The 19,825-nt window shown below is 35.7% G+C and overlaps 1 protein-coding gene across 10 annotated transcripts in view; it reads right to left on the bottom strand.

Moving 5' to 3' along the window:
- The window catches only part of LOC131949828 (uncharacterized), a 60,455-nt gene that overhangs the window by 23,757 nt on the left and 16,873 nt on the right, over window positions 1–19,825 (bottom strand). For 5 of the 10 annotated variants that reach the window (XM_059311825.1, XM_059311826.1, XM_059311831.1 and 2 more), the window contains one exon: window positions 741–815. The exons of 1 other annotated variant lie outside the window; for it this stretch is intronic. Coding sequence is in view for 4 of the 9 variants with exons in the window: in XM_059311831.1 (XP_059167814.1) it covers window positions 741–743 (3 nt within the window). In the remaining 5 variants the exon portion in view is untranslated. Of the gene's footprint in view, window positions 1–740; window positions 816–8,142; window positions 8,181–11,832; window positions 11,915–19,825 lie in introns of those variants that run through there. 4 more of the 10 variants (XM_059311827.1, XM_059311832.1, XM_059311828.1 and 1 more) reach the window with 3 other exon arrangements.

Below are 19,825 nucleotides of genomic sequence, written 5' to 3'. Positions count from 1 at the left end.
CTTCCCTGCTGGATTATAAGGGTCTTAAATTGTATAACATGCTACACAGATTGGCTGAGATCTAAGAACAGCAGTGGTTATTACCCATGAATTATATTAGCCGTTGTAGTGTGGGTTTTGTACGAGTTAAGTGGTCTCATGTTTGCTACAGTAGTGTGGTTGTACTAGATCTATTATTGCTACTAAATCTTGTACTTAACAGAGAATGTAGAATCTACATTAACCAGATCTAGATAACCTATAATATATTACTGCATTTGATCAGATTCGTCTACTTAAACTCTAAACGCAAACAGTATTACTAACAGTATTTTTATTTAGAAATTTCGGCCACATATTTATATTATCCACGAAATTGTCAATAACAGTATAAGGATCTTCAATTCCTAAGAGTTCAAGTTTTTTAACGTATTTTTCCTTTTCCGCGGGTGCGGTTCTTTACATACAGTGAACGCGTTTAGCGCTGGTGAACGTGTTTACGTCCGGTGTACACCACCGTGGCGGCGGACGTAGGTATCACGTAATTTAGGTCAGGTGTTTGCAAGGACGCTATAAATTTATTGTCATTTTTATATTTTCATCTAAATTCATAGATAATAAAAATTAGAAAATAAGAAAAATAAATAAATGAGAAACTCAAGATTTTGCTTCAGTTTAACTAGCGATTGCTTTAATATTGTAAGTTTTGTGTTGTTAAATTATTTAAGTTTAAACTGACATTAAACATTCAGTAAAATTACCATATTTATTTTGGTGACAGATTTTTCTTGACTAGCATGATAATTCAGTCACAGAGGATATAACTCATCAGATTCCTGTGGAATGTCAGTGTAGAATTAGAATAAAATAAGTATGCTGAGAGTAAGAACATCACCTATTACAAATTAAATTAAAAGGAGATAAAAGGAGAATTCCTTCAAGATGTAAATGAAACTTGCGAATATAATCTCCTACTTTTGTGTGAAAAACTCTTCACCAATCTAGAACGATATTCAAATTATCGCCGTATGAGAAACGAACCCAATAGTAGAATAAGTAACACTAACGGTTAAAGAAAATAGATTAAAAAGTAATAGAAGGAGCTAATAACTGTAAATGAAATTTCGTCAACCTTATTGAAATTATATTAATGTTATTGTATTAATAAACACAGAAATCATTTTCAAGAAAGTAAAAAGTCTGTCTGTCTGTCTGTCTGTCTGTCTGGCTGGCTGGCTGGCTGTCAAGAAAAAACCTAAAACTTTGTAGTTCACTAGTTTCCTAACGTTTGTAGTGGGGATCAGACTAAATATCAAGAAGAATTTATAGACTGATCTGGACAAAACAAAATGGAAGTTAAAACAAAATAAACCGGGAACGATCTTCTATGATCAAACCCCCTATGGTCAAAGCACCGCTATGGTTAAAAAAACCTCCAGTATCCATTAAATGTTAAATAATACGCACAGGGTCGCCAATAACACCTTCATATAAATGCTTGGCTTTGCAACCGTTCCCCCGCACTATGCTCAAATACTAATGATGTTCCTGGAGGGTTACGAAGACAAATACTGATAAGCTGCAGGCCTTCGTAAACAAATGCTTACGGCATATACTTAAAATAAGATGACCAGACAAAATAAACAAAGACTTGTGGCGAACTTTAAAGCAACAGCTAATAGAGACAGATGTCAAGGCCCGTAAATGGGGATGGATCGGACACACATTAAGAAAAGAAAACATCGCAAAACACGCTTTGGACTGGAATCCCCAGGGAAAAAAGGAGGGTGGGCTGGCCAAGGAAGACATGGAGAAGAACGGTTGAAAAAGAGGCGAAAACAGCTGGGCTCATACGGGCACAGATGAAAGGAGTAGCCCAAAATCGAGTCCGCTGGAGATGTGTGGTTGCAGCCCTTTGCTCCCCAGGGGCCACAAAGAAATGACGATGATGATACGGAAAAACATAATTTTGCAAGTATGTCTGTGTGTATGTCTGTGTGTGTTTCTGTGTGTGTGTCTGTAAACACGATAACTTGAGTACCGTTACAGCTAGGTTGATGAAATTTCATATATAAGTGTTTTATCAAAATCATAGATCCGTATCAGCTTTTGAGCGATTTCCGATAACCGGAAGTGGTACTTTTTTCTACTTTTAATTTTTCAAGAACCTATAACTTGAGTACTATTTCAGATAGATAAATGACATTTCACACGTAAGTAAAAGATCTAATTGTCTACCTTCTGTCAAATTTTGAGTAATTTCCGTGGACCGGAAGTACTAATTTACGCTATTTCCGATTTCTCAAAAACGAATGTAAATTTATAAAGTACTAATAATATTCCGCACTATTATGCACATTTTATGTGGTTTTCACTGGTGTGCAATAATTTTTCCTACGAGATTTTATTCTATTTTTAAAGTGTAAGTATTTAATACGAGATAAATGGCCCGTTGAGGGAGAGATACAACGGGCGCTAGGTTGATAGTGGTGTCTTTTTTCTTTAACTCGAAATCAAAAAGAAAATCACCACCTAAACTTCAAATTTAACCGGAAACGAAAAATGTCATTAAAAACGGATTTTTTATCCAGAATCTGCATTTTAACCGGATTTAAGCTTGATCCCTAAACCTTGCACATAATCTCAAAATTAAGTCGCATTTAGATACCATAGGAATCAATGTAAATACCGTTAATTTGTTACTATTTTTACGCTACAGTTTCGTTTTATTTATGATCTTTGCTAGAACAGATTGTTCTTGCATGCTCTAATTAATGTTTGGGGTAACTAAAAGATCCTTTCTAAAAGCGCGTCTTACATTCGGGGTAACTAAAATAGTCTGTTAAAAGCGCCACTTACATTAGAGTTAATTATATCCAACACACTAAATTTTCTCAGAGGGCAAATCTTTTCATAGACAAAAAGATGACATATCTAATAGGCAAAACACCTCCATTGTTAAATTTTAATTTAATTATTTCTACACTATTTTATAATCAATTTTTTAAATCAATGTGCTATTTCTGTTCAATTTCCATACACAGTCATCATCATCACTCCTTTATGGCCCCTGGGGAGCAAAGGGCTGCAACCACACATCTCCAGCGGACTCGGTTTTGGGCTGCTCCTCTGATCTGTGCCCATGAGAGCCCAGCTGTTTTTGCCTCTTCCTCAATCGTTCTCTTCCATGTTTTCTTTGGCCGGCCCACCCTCCTTTTCCCCTGGGGATTCCAGTCCAATGCATGTTTTGCGATGTTTTCTTTTTCTTTTCTTAACGTGTGTCCGATCCATCCCCATTTTCGGGCCTTAATATCTTTCTCTATTGGTTGTTGCTTTAAAATTTGCCACAGGTCTTTGTTTGTTATCTTGTCTGGCCATCTTATTTTGAGTATATGACGTAGGCATTAGTTTACGAACGCCTGTAGCCTATCAGTATTAGTCTTCGTAACCCTCCAGGTCTCCGAGCCATAGAGTAGCACTGCCTTCACATTCGTGTTGAAAATCCCAATTTTGCTCCGGAGTGACAGGGCCGTGGACCTCCACACTGGGCGCAGCGAGTTGAAGGCACATCTAGCCTTGTTGATACGGCATTTTATGTCCTCGTCTGCCACTCCGTCCTTATTGATCACGCTTCCCAGATATGTGAATGTGTTTGTTTCTCGTAGATCTTCTCCATTCAGCTGTATCGGCAGGTCCTGGCTGTTATTGATTCTGATGACCTCTGTTTTGTTTTTATTGATTTTTAGTCCAATTTTGGAGGCTTCTTCAGACAGCCGATTTAGTTTGACTTGCGCGTGTTGATGCTTATGAGATAGTAGGCAGATGTCATCGGCAAAATCAAGATCCTCCAACCTTTTTGTGAAACTCCACTGGATTCCTGTGTCGTTCTTTGTGGCCCTCAGCATGATCCAGTCGATCACCATCAAGAATATCATTGACGATAGCATACATCCCTGTCTTACTCCCGTCGTCACCCTGAATGGTTTTGTTAGTTTTCCCTTGTGTATTACCTGACTGGTGGAGTCTTCATATAGTTTCTGTGTGATAGATATAAATTTTTTGGGTATTCCATAGTGGCTCATTAACTTCCAGATAGCATCTCTATTCACACTGTCAAACGCCTTTTCGAAGTCGACAAAGGTCATGTATAAGGGGGATTGCCACTCAAGGGACTGTTCAACAATGATGCGTAGCGTGGCAATGTGGTCAGTACATGACCTGTCCTGACGAAAACCAGCCTGTTCTTGTCTCAGCTTTTTGTCCAAGGCATCTCTAAGTCTCTCTAGGATGATTCTTGTCAGCACCTTACTTGGAACTGAAAGAAGCATTATCCCTCTCCAGTTGTTGCATTTTGTCAGGTCTCCCTTCTTTGGCAGTTTTATCAGGTATCCCAGTTTCCAGTCAGATGGGATTATCTCTTCTTCCCATATCTGCTTAAGTAGAGGATGTAGTATGTCTGCTGATATGGCTGGGTCTGCCTTGAGTGCCTCTGGTGGGATGCCGTCCGGGCCAGCTGCTTTGCCATTTTTCATGTTTTTTATTGCTCTTATTGTTTCTAACTTTGTGGGTGGATCTGTACACACATCTAGTAGTTGATTTGCAGGTGGTATATCCGGGATGTTTGATGAGAGAGGATGGTTTAAAATCTCATCAAAGTGCTGTGCCCATCTGTCTCTCTGTTCTGTGTCACTTGTTAAGATATTTCCTATTTTATCCTTTACTGGTTTGTTGGGATTAATGTTCTTACCTGATAGTGTCCTGGTTACCTCATAAAGCCTCTTCATTTTTCCTTGTCGTGCCGCAGTTTCTGCCTCCTCTATCATCTCCTGTATGACCAATCTTTTGTCTTCTTTTGCACTTTTCCTGACCATGCGATTTACTTCACAATAATGTGTTCTGAGGCTTATTTTCTCTTTTTCATCCTTACATTTGTTAATCTTCTGCTTTATCTCTTTTCTATCTTCAATTTTGGCCCATGTCTCTGTTGTGATCCATTCTTTTTGTTCATTTTTTCTTCTCTCCAATATGTCAGTGCATGTTGACTTCCATAGTTCCTGTATTCCTTGCCATTTTTGCTCTACTGTTTCCTCTACTGTATCCTCTGCCAGGCTGGAGAGTGCTTCATACCTATTTTTTACTGCGCAGTTAAAGTCTTCCTTTATTTTTGGACACCTAAGAAATGTTGTATTGAATTTAAAGAGCGGTTTATCAGCTCGATCCCTGTAGGATTTTAGTTTTAATTTTAGTATTGCAACCACGAGTTGGTGGTCTGAGGCTGCATCTGCACCTCGTTTCGCCCTAACATCCATACACAGTAGGTTTTTAAAATTTAATTTTCATGAATAACAACTTCAACATGAGGCCGGTTAACAAAACTCAGCCAAATCCAATATATTTTGATCGCCTGTTTACAATCCTTTTCATGCACAAACTAGCTTAGAATAGCTTTAAATTTAGCGCTTTCATAAAGCATCTATTTGCCCGTGTAACACGTTAACGTTCTGCTTGACTTGTTTTCCTTTAGGTTAAGTAAGTTGACGCAGTAAATGAAATGCTTCAATTATTTTATTCCTCGCCCCGCCTAGGTTTTATTACATTCTTTGTTTTGTGTCAGGTTAGCCTTGCCGCGACGTGTCTATTTCAAGTATCGAAATTCACATATGTGTTTTGTAATTAGCATATACCCAGCCACAACTGACCAAAAACAAAACACACACAAACACACAAAACGCAAACATAACACAAACACAAATACAAACACAAACGACAACACAAACGCTAACACAAACCCAACCACAAACAAAACACAAATGCAAACGAAAAATCAAACGAAAACAAACCCAAATATTTGTTTTCATGTCGGTAAAGACTTAATGACAATGAACAGTGACATTAAATGAGACTTAATTAGATGTTTAATTAACATTTTCAAAATTAATCGATGTTTCCTTTAAGAAGTATTAATTTTACGCGCTATTATACACATACTGTATACATTCATTTGGTAGTTGGTGCGCAATTCTTTTTTAAGTATTAAAGAATTATTTTTAAATTCAAAACATTTCTATAACCCGATTGTACTGAAAGTTCAATCTCCCTAAATGATATATAAAAATATTCGCGAAAGTTTAGGGGAGATCATTCCCCTAAACTTTATTTAAAAAATAATGAACCCAAAATCATTAACTTTTCTATATTGGTACTCTCTGTAATCATTAATGTATTAAACCATTATTGTTATTCTCTACCGTTGATTTGGTTAAGTATTGCCATAACTTCTGTTTAACAATTTAATAAAAATATTTGGGGACTTCTCGTCCAACGAGACACACCCTATCCACTTTACTAACACTGTAGCTGCGGCAACAAACGTGTGCTATATATTGTATTTTGTATTTTGTATTTTGTATTTTGTATTTTGTATTTTGTATTTTGTATTTTGTGTTTTGTGTTTTGTGTTTTGTGTTTTGTGTTTTGTGTTTTGTGTTTTGTGTTTTGTGTTTTGTGTTTTGTGTTTTGTGTTTTGTGTTTTGTGTTTTGTGTTTTGTGTTTTGTGTTTTGTGTTTTGTGTTTTGTGTTTTGTGTTTTGTGTTTTGTGTTTTGTATTTTGTATTTTGTATTTTGTATTTTGTATTTTGTATTTTGTATTTTGTATTTTGTATTTTGTATTTTGTATTTTGTATTTTGTATTTTGTATTTTGTATTTTGTATTTTGTATTTTGTATTTTGTATTTTGTATTTTGTATTTTGTATTTTGTATTTTGTATTTTGTATTTTGTATTTTGTATTTTGTATTTTGTATTTTGTATTTTGTATTTTGTATTTTGTATTTTGTATTTTGTATTTTGTATTTTGTATTTTGTATTTTGTATTTTGTATTTTGTATTTTGTATTTTGTATTTTGTATTTTGTATTTTGTATTTTGTATTTTGTATTTTGTATTTTGTATTTTGTATTTGTATCTTCATCTGCATGTGCATATGCATGTGCATATGCATGTGCATCTGCATGTGCATCTGCATGTGCATATGCATCTGCATTTACATCTGCATCGCATCTGTATCTACACCTACACCTACACCTACACCTACTCTTACACCTACACTTATATTTTCGAAAGTACTTTTTTTGGTTACCTCAATTTTACGAGGTTAAGATAATTTCAACGGAAATTACTCAAAATTTAATAGAAGGTAGAGAATTAGATCTTTTACTTACTTGTGAAATTTTATTTATCTATCTGAAATAGTACTCAAGTTATAGGCTTTTGAAAAATTCAAAGTAGAAAAAGTACCACTTTTGGTTATCGGATATCGCTCAAAAGTTGATACGGATCTACAATTTTGATTAAATACTTATATATGAAATTTCATCAACCTAGCTGTAACGGTACTCAGGTTATCGTGTTTACAGACACACATACACACAGACATACGGACAAAATTGCAAAAATATTTTTTTCCTACTCAGGGAGGTGTAAAACGTGGAGATTTGCAAAAATCTCGATTTTTTTAACGATTACAAGACTTTCTCTATACTTCGTATATACAAGAAAGTAAAAGACAGGGGATAGGAACTCGGGATATAGACATGAATTTTAATCCATTTTAAATACTTAAACTTTTAAAAATTGAATAAAATCTCGTAGAAAAAAGAATAGCACACCAGTAAACGCCAAATAAAACGTGCATAATAGTGCGGAATATTATTAGTACTTTATAAATTTATATTTTTTTTTTTTTTTTTTAGAAATCGGAAATAGCGTAAATTAGTACTTCCAGTCCACGGAAATTACTCAAAATTTGAAAGAAGGTAGACAATTAGATCTTTTACTTACATATGAAATTTCATTTATCTATCTGAAATAGTACTCAATTTATAGGCTTTTGAAAAATTCAAAGTAAAAAAAGTATCACTTCCGGTTTTTGGAAATCGCTCAAAAGTTGATACGGATCTACGATTTTGATAAAATACTTATATATGAAATTTCATCAACCTAGCTGTAACGGTACTCAAGTTACAAAGTTACAAGACTTTCTCTATACTTTGTATATACGAGAAAGTAATAAATTTTTTTCTACTTCATTTGTATGCCAACAAAACTACTAGAATAGTGTCTTGTAAAAAAACCCATCGACGTATTAACAATGAAACCGCACGAACGTTCGTAAAGCTGTAGGAGTCACACTCGAGACACAAATATTTAACTTTACTAAAGCGCATTTCATATATGAAAAGAGTTTATAAGATTTTCTGAAAGCATTTGCATTCTTACCGAGATTTAGTCGCAGCTGTTGTTTTGATCCATCAGAATTCTCACAGTAAAGTGTTATAGGCTACTACCTTTGACTGCAACATATTTACATATTTAGTTGCTAGGCGTATTTTATATTTCAAAGAAAGTGTCAAATCTTTAGAAGCTTCTTCTCTAAAAGCAAGCTGTTACTCTGTAAAGCCATAAATCCATTTAATCTATTTCTTTTTTTAATGTTTAAATATTTAAATAAATAATTGATTTTATAGCTATTATTTTTTTATAATGATAGAAAATATTTTCGTATAAAGTTAACATATTCGTGGAATGGAGTGAGGCTGCAAATAATCGAAGCAAACTGAAAAATTCAGTTAAATCCTAATCCATCTACAGGATTTGAGCTTCAGATTTGACTTCGAAAATGAAAAGTTTGAAATATTGATCTAAAAGTTAGGAAATAAATACATAACAATTTGTTGAATTGTGCTAGGTATATTTTTAAGGGGGTAGGCTCCGGAAAAAAAAACGTGGAAAAACCTTCTTAAATAATAAGCCTTTTTCATTTATTTGTGTATGTATAAGTTAGCCAGCTGACTCTATTAGTGTTAGTACAAGAAGAATCAATGGTTTTATAGCCGATATATATGTTATTTTATGAAATTTTAGAACTCCAGAAAATGATGTTTTTTTTCAAGATGGCCGCCGTTACCATGGCAACCATATTTTCAATAGGGTCCCCGATGCATGGAAATATTTTCCTTTAAGTACCCTAACTTAGATATACACAAATAAATTTAAAAAAAAAACGTTTTAATTAAGAAGTTGGTTTTTTCTGGAGCCAACCCCCTTAACTATTTTTAAAGCTGTGTTTCTCCAGGACACTCGGGCTAGTCGTAAGGGTGGCAGACGTTTAACTTGGTACAAAGATCACGCGATAAGAACATATATAGAACATCCTATGAAATTAATGTAAATTATGTTTATTATTACTGTACTATTTCTGCTAGTGCTGCATTTTGCGGACTAGTTAGGTTAAGTATTTATTTAAGTAATTATTATTGTAATACTTATTGGTACTTGTTGGCAGTATTGTGTACTGGCCGTAACATATTTTATTACACCCGTGTATTTCTGTAGCCTACACGCGGTAGTATTTTCATTGATGTAATCTATTGTTTACATTTGTTTTAGGGTTACTGCTTTTTCTACAATCTTTCTACTGTTTTCTACGTTTCTACTGTCTACATAGCCAGTTGGCTTAGATGTTAATGTCAATAAATCCAGTATTTGACAACAACAGCGTCGTTCCATTGTGTGCTATATCTTTCAGGGTCAGCCCTTTTAAACACAACACCTCAGTGGGTAATAAGCATCCCTATTGAGGGAATGTGTTACATTTTGGCGCCCAACGTGGGGCTTGACTTTGAGAAGAAGCATGGACAGCAGCGACCCAATGTTAAAGTTGTCACAGCAGCTGGACGAGCTGAAGGCTAAGATGGCGGAGCTACAGGCAAGTGCACAATTGCCAGTGACTGTGAAGGTGCGTACTTCAACACACAACAGACTGCACCTGTTCACCGGCCTTCCACCCACTGGAGGAGGGTGAGTTTCCCGGACTTGGAAAGTCAAGTTCAAAGTTTGCTGCGGAACACCAGCGTTCCCAATCCGTTGCCGCGCATCTTAGGCAGCCTGAAAGGGATTGCTTATAAGAAAAAAAAGCATGCTGCGAGTGCAGAGGAAGTGCTAAGCCTACTGCAAAGCACTTATGGCGACATCCAGTGTGCAGACGACAGGCATTTCCAGTTCAGCCGACTCACTCCAAAACCAAGAGAGTGAGCGTCTGAGTTTCTCTGCCGACTGTGGCCAGAGAAGACTAGGCTGAACCAGCAGCATGTCTTTACTGAAGCAGACGCTCAGAACAAAGTGTATCACACCCTCCTCTGCAAGGGGGTTTCACCTCTTCTGGCGCTTAAACTTCGCGGCACATTCGGTTTACCAGGGGAAGCCAGCCCGAAGTTGGGGAACGTCCTGAAAGATGTTGAAGACTGGATAATGACTTATTCATATGAAACTCCGAGGAGCAAAAGGCTGCAGTTACACCTCTACAACTGACTGTTTTTGGTAGCTCTCTTTAGTTGAGGCATTGTTAGCCCAGAGCCCTTGCTTCTCCCTCCACTGTCCTTTTCTTTTTTTGATAGCTTAGAGCGGCTTACTTTTATTTTTCTCTAGGGGCCAGTTTAATGCTTGATCTCAGTAGCTTTAGCATTCACACAAAAATTAAGTTAGAAAACAAGTTGTATTATTTTCAAAAGCAAGATTTATGTGCAATGCTAATATTATTATATATATATAAAGTTTAAAGATGGTGTCTTGGTGTTCTTTTGCGTTAATAATGTGGTCTAGTTTAAGTTACTAATTTTAAAATATTGTTTCTAATTTTAATTTAAAAAGTAGGCTTTACATATTGATCTATTTTAAAAGTTAGGCTTTACATGCAATGGCTAAAATGACATTCAATCAATATCATTGTGTAAATAAATGTGCTTTCATGCATTAATTGATTAGAAAACTAATTAATAAAATAAACTAAGAAGAATGTTAACTAACAAAAAACCACAGAGAAATAATTAACGATAATCTGCTTTTAAAAACCAAAATATCCATGGCAGACCAAAATTAAGAATAACGATGCTTCTGAAGTGTTATAAACACTAATTAAACAATATGTGAGGGCATTTCTTTGGCTAATGTAAAAAGAAAAAAACAGTTCTTAAAATCTTTCGAAAATTTATAGTTCTTACAAGCTTTTTACTTTCTCGTATATACGAAGTATAGAGAAAGTATTGTAATCGTGCAAAAAAATATCTTGAAATTTTAACAATTTTCACCGTATTACACCTCAGTCCTTCATCACATCCGAAGTATAGAGGACTTATTTTAATCGGGCAAAAATTATCAATCCAGATTTATCAAAATTAAGAGGTTTTATGCATAATCCATTCTGAAAAACTGGGCTTTGCAATCCTGTCCGTATGTCTGTGTGTCTTTGTGTGTGTCTGTGTGTGTGTGTGTAAACACGATAACTTGAGTACCGTTACAGCTAGGTTGATGACATTTCATATATAAGTATTTTATCACAATCGTAGATCCGTATCAACGTTTGAGCGATTTCCGATAACCGGAAGTGGTACTTTTCCTACTTTGAATTTTTCAAAAGCCTATAACTTGAGTACTATTTCAGATAGATAAATGAAATTTCACATGTAAGTAAAAGATCTAATTCTCTACTTTCTGTTAAATTTTGATAAATTTCCGTTGATCGGAAGTAGTAATTTACGCTACTTCCGATTTCTCAAAAAACTAATGTAAATTTTAAAAGTACTAATAATATTGCGCACTATTATGCGCCTTTTTATTTGGCGTTCACATGGTTTGCAATTAATTTGTCTACGAGATTTTATTCTATTTTTAAAACTTTAAGTATTTAAAAATGGATTAAAAATCATGTCTATAGCCCGAGTTCCGATCCCCTGTTATTTTATATAAGAATATTCGAGAAAGTTTAGGGGAGATCACTCCCGGTGTTTTTAAAAACTTACTTCCTCGTCAGTCTGTCGTCAGTCAAGATCGAAAAGCCCTATCGAAATTGCAGACACTTCTAACTGGCAGACACGATTCGTATTTGGTACTTGGGTCTAGACATGAAGACAATGCATCATGGCTTTCAATTTGACTTAATTGGTCGCCTGATTAACTTTTTATGAATAAATTAAAATTTTGTCCAAATTTGTGTTCTGTCTCATTAAACTATTTCGTGCTATTATATATGCGTCATCACGTTCAATAGGTGCGCAATGGTTTTTAGTCATGCAACTCTACTGTAAATAAAACGTGTAAAGTACTAAAAAAATTACAAAAAACGTTTTAATGACAAGCTTTAATGTACTAATGCACTAAAAAGTAGAAAAAAAGTATACACTACTATTTAAATTACTATGAAGAAAAGCGTGGGTCTCTTCCTAAATATTAGTAAACGAGAAAAATGGCCCGTTGAGGAAGGATACAACGGGCGCTAGGTTGAATGTGCTGTCTATTTTCTCTAAACTAAAACCAAAACCAAAATCACCACGTTAATTCAATTTAACCGGAAACGAAAAATGACATTGAAAACGGATTTTTATCCAGAATCGGTACTTTAATTTATACAAAATATAGTCATATCCCTAAACCATGCACCTAATCTCATTCATGACTGTGATAGATTGATATTTCTATCAATGATACACTGACGATAAAGCCACGTTGATTGTTAACTAGTCTTTGATTCAGCCACCATGACGGAACAGGAACAGGAAGTCACAAGACATAAATAAATACAAGGGACATCACTCAAAACCACATTATAAATATAAGACTAATACAAGAAGAGTGAGTTCCCTTGACTCCACAATTCTCAATATATTACATCCCTTTACCCTTAGTAAACAACAACGAAGCTCTCAATAGAACTAATGATAGTATCCTAAAATCACCAAATATATTGTAACATGAACATTATATGATTTGAATCATTTGGTAGATTACACCCTTACAAACAAATGCAAAACATGCTACAACATAATTAAAATACAAAACAATGATGTCAAAGTCCTCTTGACCTTTAAAATCATAGGTCTAACTTATCTGGGACTTTGATTGTCCTGTTTGACCTTCTCAGTGGCTTTTGATTTGGTGACTCAAGATTCTGACCATCTGGACTCTCTAGCTCAGGAAGTCCAGGATCTAAATCATTAATTCCAGAATTTACATCTTCTGACTCTAGACTACTTGGTTCACTCATATCAACAGAACTTAGTTGTGGAACAAACTTAGTTGGTGTGAACTGTTCAGATTTGGTGGGATTGATAGATTCACACTTATTATCTGCACAAGTTATTTTTAACTGGTCTGCATGTCTATAAGACACAGGTCCTGTACATTGAACAATTTGACCTGGTATCCATTTTCCCCTCTCCCATAATTTCTCAGATACACATTATCATTAACTGACTCTTCAGGCCAACCATTCTTACAGTACTCATATACTTTTATCTAGCACTCATCTTTTTGTGTTTCTCTTTTAACATCATTCACATTTATATTGGAGTTATCCATGGTAGTGAAAAGAACAAATACATCTTCTGGTACATAACTAAGGCTTTGGTTTTTTAAAGGTAAACGACTAAGAATATCTGCACTATTCTCAGATCCAGGTTTGTATTTCAATTCATAATTGTATGCAGCTAGTGTGATAGCCCATCTTTGAATCCTTGGTGAGGCATGCTCAGGCAGGGGTTTGTTTTCCCCAAATAAACCAAGCAATGGCTTATGATCTGTAAAGATGGTGAACTCCCTACCAAAACAGAAACTTGTGAAATTTCTTAACACCACAAATGATGCCTAAGCCTTCCCTATCTAACTGAGAATAATTTTTCTCAGCCTGGTTCAAAGATCTACTGGCAAAAGCCATGGGTCTGTCACCCTTTTCATCTATGTGGGATAAGACTGCTCCTACACCATCTGGTGAAGCATCACATGTCAAGATAAGTCTTTTCCCTGGGTCACAGTGAGTTAGTAAGGTGTCAGAAGACAAAGCTTCTTTTGCTGCATTAAAAGCAGCATCTTGTTGTTTACCCCAGTGCCAAGTTGCATTTTTCTGCAGCAGCTTGTACAGTGGTGATAGTTTACCAGACAGATTCCTTATGAACTTCGCATAGTAATTAATCAAGCCCAAAAAAGCTCTTAGCTGTTGGGTATTTTCAGGTTTGGGTGCTTCTTTAATGGCTTTTGTTTTCTCAGGTTGAGGTCTGAGACCCTGTCTGCTCAAATTATAACCAAGAAAACTAATATCTGTCAGCATGAATTGACATTTATCTTTGTTTATCTTTAAACCCTTTTCACCAACTATTTTCAAGACTTCATCAAGTGTTTTAAGATGTTCAGTGTCATTCTTAACAGTTATGTACACATTGTCAAAGTAAACACAAACATTTGGAATATCCTTAAAAATACTGTCCATGACAGCCTGGAAAATTCCAGGGCTAGATGATATACCAAAACATAGTCTTTCATATTGGTAGAGTCCTTTATGTGTGTTTATTGTCGTATCGACTTTTGAATCTGGATGAAGTTCTAGTTGAGTGTAAGCATGACTAAAGTCTAATTCGGTGAATTTGTCTCCTCCTGCTAAATTCAAAGAAATTTCTTCAATGTTAGGAATAGGGTATCTATTTAGCTCTATTTGCTTATTCAGTGTAGCTTTATAGTCTCCACAAATTCTTACAGAACCATCCTTCTTTAACACTGGCACAATGGGCGTTGCCCAATCGGAATAGTCTACCTTCTTTATGATGCCGTTAGATTCCAATCTACTTAGCTCATTTTCAATTTTATCCCTCATTGCATAAGGTGGGACTCTAGCTTTGCAGTATCTTGGATTTGTGTCTTTAATGCTTATCTTCACTATCCTATCATTTAGTAATCCTGAACTACCAAAAACACTTCCATTTTCAGATACAACTTTATCTATTGAAGTAAAACTAGATTCTCTTGCTTTGTTCACTGAAAATATACTCTCCCAGTTTAACTTAAGATCAACTAACCAGTTCCTACTTAGTAATGGTGGTCCATTTCCTTCAACCACAAGAAGAGGAAGTTTAACACTTTGACCATTATAGCTTACATGAACCATACACTCTCCTATCACCGGAACATTGTCACCTGTGTATGTTGTTAGGCACTCGTGACATGGTTGTAGAGGCACTGATCCTCCTGTGACAGCGTCAAAGTCCTTCTTTGTAATGACGGTTAGAGATGCTCCAGTGTCAAGTTGGAAGATGATGCTATTACCGTTGATACCAACTGGTACGTTAATGGGAGCATGACTTGTTGATTTCACAGAGAACAGGTTGAACTCCGGCTGCGAATCAGTTTGAGCATTTTCACTGGTAGAGTGGTTCATTGGTTGGGTTAGGTTGTCTTGGTAAGAGTTAACATAGTGCTGCCTTTGGTTGCGGTTCTGTCTTGACTGGCTAGATCTAGCAACAGACGAAGACTTTGCAAATCAGGCCTTGGCAATGTGACCTTGCCTACTGCACTTATAGCAAGTTGCTGACTTGAACTTGCATCGATGAGATGCATGGGGACCGTTGCATCGATGACATTTTTGATAATTATTACTAGATTTAGATCTAGGATTTGAATTTGCAGGTTGTTTAGCATAAGTTGAAATGCTCTGATGGGGTTGGTGTTTTTTGACTAACCTGCTGTCTACTGCATGGATCCCTGAGGGCGTTAGACATCTCGCCGCATCGGATGACTGCTGAAATGAAGTTGCAAGTTGTATTGCTTTCTCCAAAGTTAGATCTGACTCGAGAAGCAACTTTCTTTGAACATCAGGGTTGTTTACACCTGTCACAAACTTTTCACATAGTCTGTCAGACAGCGTGTCACCGAATTCACAAAATTCACTTAGATGACGTAAAGCAGCAACATATTCTGATATTGATTCGTTTGGTTGACGAGTCCTACCGTCAAATCTGGCTCTACACAGGAACTTTGATGGTACAGGCGCATGGTGGTCTGTTAGCAGTTTGCTCAGCTCGTTAAAGCTCTTGGTAGCTGGACTAGCTGGTGCGCATAAGTCCTTTAATAGCCTAAATTGTTGAGGCCCTATGACTGTTAACAAAACAGCTCTCTTTTTGGCTTCTATCTTCACGTCGTTAGCTTCAAGGTAAAAGCTTAACCTATCTAGATAATCATGAATGGTTTCATCATTCGAGTTAAATTCTTTTATCTGACCATACAGCGCCATTATCCTAGAAATACTTAGCCAATATGCTCTAGCAAGCTTCTTTTTAGTAAGCATGTGCTCTTTTAAGCCGATTGATCCCATCCTCGTCGCCAAATGTGATAGATTGATATTTCTATCAATGATACACTGACGATAAAGCCACGTTGATTGTTAACTAGTCTTTTATTTAGCCACCATGACAGAACAGGAACAGGAAGTCACAAGACATAAATAAATACAAGGGACATCACTCAAGACCAAATTATAAATATAAGAATAATACAAGAAGAGTGAGTTCCCTTGACTTCACAATTCTCAATATATTACAATGACAAAAGTCGCATTTAGAGTTTCTTTCAGGCAACATGTCTACCGTCCCATTCAACGAAATATAATTATAAATTTTTTCCAGTGTCCGCCCCCTCCCAGAAAATTCTACCCCCGCCCACGAAAATTTCAAGTACCCCCACCCCTCTCCGGGGAGGAAAAAGTCTGAAAGAAACACTGGTCGCATTTGTAGATCATACAAACTAAAGGAAGAACTTGGGCGGGGCTTCGCCCCTACCGGAAGAGATGCATGAAAAAAACTGTGCACGCTAAACACTTTTTAGATTAGAAAAAATTCCCCCCTACGGGGAGGAAAAAGTCTGAAAGAAACACTGGTGTCGCGCTTAGCCACTACCCGAAGAATTGCATGAAAGAAACTCTTCACGCAAACAACTTAGATTAGACAAAATTGCGTTTTTATTTAATGTTTACTCGTGAATCAATGACGTCATATTACTGTGTGCACTCTCCGGCTTGATACTATTTTCTACTATATGTGACGTCATACTTCGTTTCCGTCTTACTGTGCATGTTTTTATTTTGCTTGTGTTTTCTCAAGAGCGTTCTTGTCTGATACATAGATAGATAGATAGATAGATAGATACATAGACAGACAGCGAAACTATTATATAGAACGAGAAAAATGGCCCATTGAGGAAGTATACAACGGGCGCTAGGTTGATAGTGCTGTCTATTTTCTATAAACTAAAACCAAAACCAAAATCACCATCTTAATTCAATTTAACCGGAAACAAAAATGACATAGAAAACGGTTTTTTATCCAGAATTGGTACTTTACTTTATACAAAATATAGTCACAGGCATATCCCTAAACCATGCACCTAATCTCATTCATGACAAAAGTCGCATTTAGAGTTCTTACGCGGGGGTGGGGCTTCGCCCCTACCCGAAGAATTGTATGAAAGAAACTCTTCACGCAAACCACTTAGATTAGACAAAATTGCCTTTTTATTCAATATTTACTCGAGAATCAATGACGTCATATTACTATGTGCACTCTCCGGCTTGATATTATTTTCTTCTATATGCTCAATGTGACGTCATATTTCGTTTTCGTTTAACTATGCATGTTTTTAAATTGCTTGTGTTTTCTCTATAGCGTTCTTGTCAGATAGATACACAGATACACAGATAGATACACAGATAGATACACAGACAGCGAAACTATTATTATAGATATATACAATATATACTAAAGTGACCCATGCTTTTCCTTATAGTAATTTAAATAATAGTGTATAATTTATTTTCTACTTTTTAATGCATTAGTAAATAAAAGCTTGTTATTAAAACGCTTTTAAGCAATTTTTTTACAACCTTTTATTTAACTCACTGTCTTTGTCTGTTTGTCCGAAAACTTCGGGTACTTCTAACTGACAGATTCGGATCAATGTTGTCACGTGGGTCAAGACATAAAGACTATGCAATCTGGCAATAAATTTGACTTAATTAGATGCCTAATTAATATTTGTATGAATTAATTAAAATGTTGACCAAATTTTACGCTTTGTCACGCTCTTTAGGTGCGCAATCGTTTTTAGTCATGCAACTCAATTGTAAATAGAAAATGTAAAGTACTGAAAAAAATGTCTTAAAAACTTTTTAATTACTAACTTTTATGTGATAATGCACTAAAAATTAGAGAAAAAAAATAATGTCCTTTAAATATAAAATTACGCACTACTATTGAGATAACTATAAAGAAAAGCGTGGGTCTCTTCCTAAATATTATTAAAGGTATCCAATAGATATTACATTGACCCACACTTCCGCACTATTATACACGCATTATCACGTTCATTAGTTGCGCAATGGTTTTTACTCATGCAAATATTTTGTAAATAAAAAATTTTAAGTACAAAAAAAACAACAACATAAAAAACGTTTTAATAACAAGCTTTTATGCAACAATGCACTAAAAAGTAGAAAATAAATTGTACACTAATATTTAAAAAAAAAACTTCAAAGAAAATGTATATTTTTACAGGTGTCAGCACCCCATCACCCGGAGAATTTAATTAGACACTGCTAAAAATAATATTTCCTATATAAATTTTAATTCGTTATAGGGAACGATAGTCGTTCTTTTGGAGGCACTACCCCCCCCCCCCCCCAGAAGTTGCCTGTAAGCAACTCCGAATACGACTTTTGTCAAGTTTGAGCTTAGGAGCAATGTTAAGACTACGACTATATTCGAATGTGTAAATCACGGTTAAATCCAGTTAAAATTCTGATTCTGGATAAAAACCGCTTTCAGTGACATTTTTCGATTCCTGAACATTCACAGAGGGAAAAGTAAAGTTCTCAAAGTCAATGCATTAAACGGCACCCCTATAACATTGGCAGAAGAAGTCCTAGAAGAAGTGAATAGATTTACCTACCTTGGAAGTAGTGTTGATAAGCAGGGTTAAACAGATGCAGACATAAAAATAAAGGCCGGGCAAGGCAAGAGCAGTCTTCAACCAAATAAAAAAAGTTTGGGGTTCTGGAGATTTAACCATTGGAATAAAAATCCGGATCTTTAACTTATGAGTAAAACCTGTTTTACTCTATGGGGCTGAGACATGGGGAATACCTACTATAAATAAGACGAAAATAGAATCATTTATAAACGCATGCCTCAGAAAGATCCTGCGAATTCGTTGGCCTTAAACCATCAGAATTGATGTTCTATGGAAATGAACAAATCAACTGCCAGCTCAAGTAGAGATCCTCCAGAGAAAATGGAAATGGATTGGCCACACACTCAGGAAGTCTGTATCCAGCATAACAAGACAGGCCATCACCTGGAACCCACAAGGCAGGTGGAGGAGAGGCAGACCAAGAAAGACTTGGAGAAGTGACCTGGAAGAAGACACCAAGAAGATTGGCTACACCTGGGTACAGTTGGAAAGACTAGCCCAGGACAGAGGCGCATGGAAAGCACTTTTCAGCGGCCTATGTCCCAGGAGGAATGACAGGCAAACCTAACATAACCTATTAACTAACTAAAATTCTACATGAGCAACTAATATCAGTAGCAAACACGTTATAACAGGTATAATTCCCCCCCCCCCCCCCAAACAATGTTGTCCGCAAAGATATGAGAGTATGAACAAATGCCAGGGTGTAGGATGTTAGAAAGAAAAGAAGAGCAGTTACAATTATTAACATACAACTAAACATACAACTAGACATCTTTTGCCAAACAAACAATGCAAAAAATAAATAAGCACATAAAGACGTTATTTTGTCAAATCAATAATAAAAATTCTGCATTCATTAATACAATTTTTGCAAGAAGTCTGGAACAACGAAAAAAACTTAGATGAATAAAAAATAATGGTCTAATACTCAAAATGCCAAAAAAAAAGGAAGTAAAAAGCTGTGTAAAAGTTCTCGAGACATCACACCTAACCACTCACAATTAAAAT

Source organism: Physella acuta, unplaced genomic scaffold (genome assembly GCF_028476545.2).
Source record: "Physella acuta isolate Inbredline_101_S28 unplaced genomic scaffold, ASM2847654v3 ptg000716l, whole genome shotgun sequence".
Classification (NCBI taxonomy): Eukaryota; Metazoa; Mollusca; class Gastropoda; family Physidae; genus Physella; species Physella acuta.
Note: the sequence above shows the minus strand (reverse complement) of the source record. Positions and strands in the feature narration are given on the sequence as shown.